The 8,450-nt window shown below is 34.7% G+C and overlaps 1 protein-coding gene across 3 annotated transcripts; it reads left to right on the forward strand.

Annotated features, from left to right (window-relative positions):
* Nucleotides 1–5,050: 5,050 nt before the first annotated feature.
* On the forward strand, nucleotides 5,051–8,450 carry LOC110623143 (transcription factor MYBC1). Of its 3 annotated transcripts, none has more exons than XM_043960240.1 (2): nucleotides 5,051–6,548; nucleotides 6,726–8,450. In XM_043960240.1, the coding sequence occupies exons 1-2, from the start codon at nucleotides 5,582–5,584 to the stop codon at nucleotides 6,770–6,772; spliced, it is 1,014 nt and encodes a 337-aa protein (XP_043816175.1). In that variant the 5' UTR covers nucleotides 5,051–5,581; the 3' UTR covers nucleotides 6,773–8,450. The 3 variants fall into 3 exon arrangements, with proteins under 3 accessions (XP_043816175.1, XP_021623739.1, XP_021623740.1); XM_021768047.2 differs by having other exon boundaries at nucleotides 5,054–6,562; XM_021768048.2 differs by having other exon boundaries at nucleotides 5,054–6,562; nucleotides 7,149–8,450.

Here is an 8,450-nt window from a genome sequence, read left to right on the forward strand (position 1 = left end):
ATGAAATGCACTTAGGTCCAGTTTATTATTTTTGGTATTTTAGTATTTTAGTAAACTTATTTTAATTTAATTAGACCCATTTTAGATGGCTAAATTTACGCAGCCAGCCTATAAAAAGAAAGAGGTCTCCTAATTCATCTAAAAAAATTATCTTTATTGGAATTCATATTGAGAAATGTTTGACTCGTTAACCAAGAATCCTTTTCTATGAACAATTATCTTCTTTTATTAATAAAATTCTAGTGAGAATTTTGTTGAATTTTGTGTTGCATTAAAAATTGACATCTTATCGAGATTAGTAACTTCGTGATAATTCTATTGTTATTTTCTTATTCGATTATCTACATTTTTATTTATTCATTATTCAAAAATGTGGTAAAACGTTTAGAAATTAATATTGACATGTGACTTAATATTATTATGTGTTGGAGTTTTAGATTGTATTGTTAATTTGAAATTCCATATCAGTTAGCTAAAAAATTATTATATGGCAATATATTTAACATTTAAAGTATTATTATATAGTAATATATTAAATATTTAAAACATTTTAAGGTTTCATTATTATTTATTTATATTTTTTGATGAATAATAATTGGTATGTAACAGATTTGTTTGGTTATGGGTGAGCATGACATAATTTCACTCTAATTTATTGATCTTAATCATGGTATTTGGCTTGGACTCAGTAATATAAGTCCTATATAATTTAAATCTTTCTTTCAATTATCTATTTAATTTGTGTAACCAATTTATTAACACAAAAATACCACTTACTTTTATTTTCATAAAGTGTACCTAAATGAAGGGAAAGGAACAATTACTAAAGAGATTATTTGAAATTTCAAGAACGGGTCAGAGAAAACTACTAGGAACATCTCCTGTGGATCATGACCAGTGGTGTCCTTAACTTGGCTAGATATGAAAATCCAAGTATATTAAATACGAAGAATCTCATAAATAGTTTTAATTATTCATTGAGACGGAGAGAAGACTTCTGGGTTAGCACCAAGGCCAGGTGCTGAATGCTAGGAGGCCATAAGAGTCAACCCCACGTTCGTAGGAACAGGCTCAGTAGAAGGCGGGATGGCAGCAGAAGGCTCAAAAACTGGGGCAGATGCAGAGGCACCCATGGCAGAAGATTCAGGATGCAAGGAGCTGAATCTTCTACTGTAGGTTGGGGAGGTGGAGGAAGCATGATCACTTCTTTTACTTGACGAGCACGCTTAGCAGGGGGATCGGTTGCCCCGACAACAGCTTTGCCTTTGTAGGCAGCACGCGCCACCTCAACAAATCTACTTTCTGACTCAGTCATATTTGTAAAAAGTGAAAAGTAAGTAAGGTAGCTTGAAATCTGAAAAAAGGCATAAAGAAAAGTACTATGATCTCTAGCCAGGGAAGTGCTCTTCCTAAGGCTAGAAAGGTTGGGAAGGTGAGGACCCTGAGTCTAGCTCGCCTAAAAGTAACTCTGTCAGGATAAAACGACATTTCTCACCACCTTGGTAATGTCCATCTTCTGAAGGGACCTAGCCTTCGTCAAGAGGAAGGTTAAAGCCCTATCATCATCTCTCCTCGATTGGACCCCATCCTTCCTCAGTTCTACCTATAGGTTTCAGCTTATTTAAAGGCACCCAAAACTCTCGGTCATCCGGTGACGGAAGATAAAAAGCTTGTTTTTCACATCTTTAATAAAGAAGGAATCTGGTCAAACATCGTCTAGCGTTTTCACTCGCTAAAAAACTAGAATTCTTCATTTTTGCGGGTATCCAGTTGGTACAATTGGGAGAAGAGGGCTACACTCGATTTGATATTGTTATTAATACAAACAAACTAGAAGGCTACTAGGATTCTCTAGCTATTGGGATGTAACTAGGCGGCCGAAACCTTATTGAACCGAAGGACATCAATAAAAAATGGGTCCATAGGGAACCAAAAACCCGCCTTTGAGCTACTCCTCAAAGACTATAATAGTATTCTTTGCTGGGATCTGGTCATTCATGGAACTCTTAAGGAAGGGGCAATGACACAAAAAGTCTCTCAAGGAATTTGGTATTTATCGTGAAGGCGATCTATATCTTACTCTGATAGGATGGATAGAATATCACTAATCGAGTTACCTTTGCTTTCTTAAGCCGCCCTCAGAGGAACGATGGGGTTGGGGCACAAATGGGGCCGTCGTCGGAGGAGCTTGAAGTGGAACCTCCACTAGGAGTAAGAGAAGAAAATGAGGTATTCCTATTCATTCTTAGAGGAAAATGAAAACAGAAATTACAGTGAAAGCAGGAAAGTATAGACAAGAAAGAAGGAGAGACCGAATCTTTTCAAGAGCAGAGATGATGGTTATGAGCAAAAGTGATACTAGGAGACGAAGAAGGGACCTGGTAAGATGGTTTCGACGGTAGGCTTTAAATGCAGCTCGAGAAACGGGGTAGCCATCATTGAAGAACCAGGTAGGTAAAACAACATGAGCAGGAAGAGACCAATCTCAGTGGGCCACGTGCCCTGGATCTTGAGACAGCTATCACCTATGAATCTGAAGAATCGAAAACCAGCGGAGGGACCTCTGATACCATATAAGAGTCACCCAAAGTAAGCCATGAGTTGTCATCACAGAATAAATCCATGTGGCAAGGATCTAATAAATGAGTAACACAGTCCCACTCGAGAAAAGAAAGACCCGTACACCTTAAAACCTGATTCATCATCAAGACTCGCCCTCTTTTGGATAGATCGAGTCTCGACATAAATTTACCATTATAGGTACAGCTCAACGTATCTCCATTATGCCTATAATTGAGGGATTACCGACCTATTAGCTAGCAATATCCATTATCAAACAGTCGGCCACATTATCGTCGGATTATTAGAAAGTATTATATTTATCTTCATTTTCTTAGGAGAATAATCATAGAGGTAAAGATATATTATTCTTATACTATTTAAGTGCTAAGCAATTCATTACAATCAACCTATTTTCCAGTTTACTGACTTGAACGTCGGAGCGGCTACCGTGAGTACCCATCACCTCTTATTCTCTTTCTTGCAGGTCTAGCTAATCACAACACAACTCTGTTTTCTAGCATATCATGTTGATATATGTATGGTTATTTTATTATAAAATATAGTATTGAGATTGAATGTAGATATTATTGAATTGCTTGAGAATTATTATTGAGATAATTAAAGAAGTTTGAGAGTTAAAGTTTGGAGTTTATTGAAGTATTATTTACTATTCACATATAAAATTATGTTCATTTTTTTAAAAGAAATTATTCCATTTTATTGAAATAAAAAAATATAAGAGTTGATAAGTCAAATAAAAGATATAAGAACAAATTGGTCTAAGATGTGAAATCCCTAACTTTGATAATTAAATAACCGAGTAAGTGGTGATATATATACTTGTTTGATAGAGTTTGATAAATAATATAAATTAAAATTTAGAGAAAATAATGTTATAATAGTATAAATTTAGGAATGATAAGGGTAATTTAAGTTCTGTTTATTTTATAGAAAATATTTTTTATGTATTTGAAATACTAAAACAAATTAGTTAATAAAAAATATTTTACTAATTGAAAAAAATTATGATATTTTAAAAAAAATCATTTAATCTTTTAAAAAAAATAATTTAATCTTTTAAAAAAAATATAGTATTTTATGTATTTTGAAAATTTTATTAACATTTTATATATAAATTTGTTAATATATATATATATATATATATATATATATATATATTTGAAATGAGATTTAGAAAGTAGAATCTAAGATCTGTCAAATTTATTCAGATATACTTATTATCGGATTAAGTATGTGAGTGTTAATATATTTTATTATTTAAATTAAAATTTAAGAATGAAAAATAAATTATTTTATTAAAAAATATATTTTTCATAAATATTTTTTAAAAAATATTTCTTAAATGTAAATTATTTTCTACAAATAAATAAAACATTAGCTTTAAAATCTCCATATTTTCTCTTATTAAAATTTTAATAAATTATTATTATTTTTTATTTCTTGAATGTTAACATATTCTTTAACACAATATTTTTTTAATACATTTATCCTTCTATTTGTTTTTTTTAAATTATTTTTAACACAAAATTTATTATTATATTTGCTACTATATACGTATTTCGATCAGACACGATTTTCTGATCATAACTAATGATTGAATAGCTACATGTCCATTTGTTGATTTTGCATATAACGAAATGATGTCTTATTATCACATTTTTACGAGAATAATATTTAAAAATAATTATCATTATTTAAGACAGAAATTTAATTTAATTTTAATAGACATATAACTACTAAAAAATATAATACAGATTTAAAATTATATCCAATGAGTATTATTTTTTTTAAAAAAATTAGGATTAGAGATATGAGAAATAGAATTTAAAATTTCTCAAATTTATTCAGTTTATCACTCGATTAAATTCGTGAGTGATTATTAAATATTAAAAATAATTAAATTATATTTATAAAATAAAATAATAAATAACTCTCACAAGATATACATAAAACATCTAATTTATAGAATATTCTTCAAATAATAAGAACCCATGCTTTGTAAAATTTATTTATTTATAAAATAAAAAATTATTATTTTAAATAAAATTTAAGGATAAAAATTAAAATTTAAAACTATTTAAATTTATTTAAATGTATTTACCGTTAATTATATTTGTGGGTGAAAAAATTATTTTTATATTATAAAAATAAATTTAAAATAAGTATGCCTTTCAAAAATATTAAATAATCTCGAAAGTGATTAAACTTTGCCTCTCTAACTAATAATTTCCTAACCCCCACTACTGCACCCGTACAAACCATCTTTGTTGTAAAAAATATTATCCCCATTCTCATTCGTGTGAGCGTGCTTTGCACGCTTCAAGGACCACTTGACGATTTGATTGCAAGTACAATTTGTTCCCGCAAGCAACTGCGAAGCCTCATAAATGGCTTTGATAAAAAACAAAAAAAATTCATAATTGGATAATTGGATGAGCAAAAAGCCTTCCATCAAAACAAATGGGCTAAAGAGCGGCAGCGGCAGCGGCGCGTGTTTTAAAGCGTGGAATAGGGGAGACGACGGGAAATCCTTAAAAATCATAAAATCTTGTAACTCTCACTCTCAAAGTATAAGATCCCCAACTCCCGGAAAAACAACAGGGACTCTTCTAGCCATAAAAATCATAAGAACAAACATCAGCAACAGTGCCCATAATAAAAGCTGGAAAGAAGAAAACAAGATCCACCTCGAACCTCTCTCCATCCTCATACTCCGTCTCCTTCAATTCTCACCGTCACGGCGTTACCACCGCCTCCGGCCATCCTCAAATCAAATCAAATTTTAGATTGAGAGAGGGTGTGCCAGTGATATCTTTCTTTTTCGAAGAAAGGATAAAAATTTTCCATATTTGTGGGTCTCTTGTTCGCTTTCCTTTGGATATTGTTGTTGGTTATTGGCCTATTCAATACCCAATCCCTGAAATCTTTCTTCTTTGGAGGAGAATAGGGGAAGTGGTGAGTTGGGTTTGGGTCAATTGTTGGGGAAACAAGGAAGGAAATGAGGGAAGATGATTCTAATTGGTTTTCAAGGTGGGAGGAAGAGCTCCCATCACCTGAAGAACTTATGCCCATATCCCAAACCCTAATTACTCCTGATCTTGCCCTTGCTTTTGACATCCGTAATCCTACTAGTACTGCCACCACCAACACCACCTCTCTTCTACAACAAAACCAGCCCCCTCCTCCTCCTGCACCACCACCACCCACCGCCACCACTCCATCTCCCAATAACCCCTTGCAATCTTCCCAACCTAATTCCGCTGAATACGCCGCCGATTCTGCTGACTTGGTTTCTGGTGCTGCAGGTGATGAGCCTGCTAGAACACTTAAGCGGCCCCGGCTCGTTTGGACCCCCCAGCTTCATAAAAGGTTTGTGGACGCCGTTGCACACTTGGGGATAAAAAATGCCGTTCCCAAGACCATAATGCAGCTCATGAGTGTAGATGGGTTAACTAGAGAGAATGTTGCTAGTCACTTGCAGAAGTATCGGTTATATCTGAAAAGGATGCAGGGGTTGTCATCTGGTGGTGCTGGTGGTGTTAATGGCACTGGTGGTGGAGGGGGTGGTGGATTGGCTGCAGGATCCGATGCAGCAACTGAACATTTGTTTGCAAGCTCTCCGGTGCCTGCGCATTTCTTGCATCCAGGGAGGCCTAATTCAGATCATTTCTTACCGTTTGTGCCAGTGGCAGCACTGCAACATCATCATCACCAGCAGCAGATGGCAGCAGCTGCAGCTGCAGTGGGGCATCCCCAGTTGCAGAGTCAGTATCATAGGCAGATGGGGCACTTTGGTCAACCTCCAAATGGGCAGTTTGAACATCCCTTTCTGGCTAGGCAGACACAACAGCCTGTGCATAGGATGGGAGCGCCAGTCCATAACACAGTTCCAGGATATATGGAAGATTTGGAGTCGGCGAGTGGGAATGGCGGAAGAAAGGTTCTCACTCTGTTTCCTACAGGAGATGATTGAATTTGGGTAATTGTTGACTCCTTAATTAATCTTTCATTTCTTTTTCTTCTTATATTTAGCTATAGGATTCTTGTTAGATTGGTGTTTACTGGTAGTTCTCTTAGATTTTAATTTAGGGTCTTGATTATGATGGTTGTGTTAGTGGTTATTGTTGTTGGTCATCTTCCAGGTAGAAATTGGTCTTGGCCTTCCATTGCCAGATCTAAAAATTTCTGATGTTGCTCTTGGGTATATTTTGAGAGATTGGGATTGATGGGTAGTGGCAGTTATGGTGTTCTTCAATTCCTACGGGCTCTTACTCGTGTAATTAAGTGTCGGTAGCAGTCAGTATTTCCCATTTCATTTTCTGGTGATTGATATTGATCGTGAGGTCATTCTGGGCAGAGACAATCCTTCTTAGTGTCCCTGGCAGCAATTGTCTATCAGTCATGTTTGTTCAATCTGAATTTTGTAGAGGGTTTGCATTATCCCAGCATATTTTGGGAAGCGGCTGGTTGTTCTTACATTTTAGAGTCTTTTCTCAGGGAGGTTTAACTGTCAGTGTTCATGATGGGGCAGTTGGAACATGAATTATCTGAATTTGTGCTTGCAGATGAGGATAAATAATTCTTGCAAGTGGAATATATGTTATATAGAATCTAATTATGGGGTTGGTGTATTGGATGGCACATTTGGCACTGAGTTTCTCAACAAGTCCAAAAGCTCTTATGTAGTTAAGTCTCTCTTCTGTTTTATGAGATGAGTTATGTAGCGGTGAGCTGTACTTATTGTACATTGTGCGACTGCGTAGAAGACTAAAGCCCGATGCGGGGGGTTAAAGAATCACGATGTTATTAGACTGCTATATTTAATTTAATGCTCCATGGACGTTTAAGTAGCTGAATTTTCCTTCATAACTGTGAAATTATCTTTGTTGCTTTTTTTAATTTAAATATGTGGAGTGAAGATCTGCACACCTAGTAAGACCAAGAATGGTGAGAAAGATGGCAGGAATCCGAGGTATTGAATTAAGATCAAAGTGATTATGATTCCAATTCAGCTAATGAGCATTCAACAAAGCATAAATGGAATACAAACAAGAAATCCCTTCCCACAGGCTAGCTGCCTTGCAAATTATTCAACCCCCAAGCTAATAAAGATGGATCGCCAAAAGATCATAAGGATTTGCGTGCACCATTTGGCGGATTGTTCTGTTAACTTATAACTTTTCAGCGTCAGAATTCCCATAATCCTCCTCAACAATATTTCCTGCTACGGCTGGCTCTCCCTCCTTATCTCTTCTAGAATAAACCTCCAATTCTTCAAAGTGGGTCCTTGGGCTGGGCATTGGCTCTTTTTTTTTTTTCATCAATATCCATTTCAAGTTGCATAGATAATAATTTAAAAGCTGCACTGCATATGAACCAAGGACGTCTCTTTATTCTATATGTCATTTACTCACATTTTTCTCACTTTGTTGAAGCTTGAGTAGAGTAAAACAAGTATGTATGTTAAGCATAACTCAACAAGAGTCATTTATTCTTGTTTCTAGTTGAATTGTAAAATAAACTTGAAAAAAGATGAAACGGGGGATATTGGTGGACTGCTATACATACCTTAATGCTTGATTTGGAGAATTTGAAATGTTGTATCTTTGGGTTAGAGCCACTGTTCTGAAAACTTAAACTGCTTAATGATTATGTGTTTATCTTGGAAAATTTTCATTTTTTGAGCTTCAGCGGGCATCTGAAAGTTGGGAAATTGGTCACTATTTCAGTTCATAATCTGCTCAAATTTTACATGTAATATTTTTCTTAGCATGGACCTTTCTTCTCCATCACATGGTGTCTTATGTCCTTTGTGATGAATTGGATTGTATGAGCTTTTGGGATTAAATAATGATTATTAGAAACCA

The sequence above is a fragment of the Manihot esculenta genome, chromosome 9, assembly GCF_001659605.2.
Source record: "Manihot esculenta cultivar AM560-2 chromosome 9, M.esculenta_v8, whole genome shotgun sequence".
Taxonomy (NCBI): domain Eukaryota; kingdom Viridiplantae; phylum Streptophyta; class Magnoliopsida; order Malpighiales; family Euphorbiaceae; genus Manihot; species Manihot esculenta.

Bases quoted from the DNA above. Each gene is read 5' to 3' on its own strand.
- LOC110623143 (XM_043960240.1), top strand. From the start codon at position 5,582: ATGAGGGAAGATGATTCTAATTGGTTTTCAAGGTGGGAGGAAGAGCTC. The intron at 6,549-6,725 runs ATGATTGAATTT...GTCATCTTCCAG, and splicing joins CACTCTGTTTCCTACAGGAG to GTAGAAATTGGTCTTGGCCT.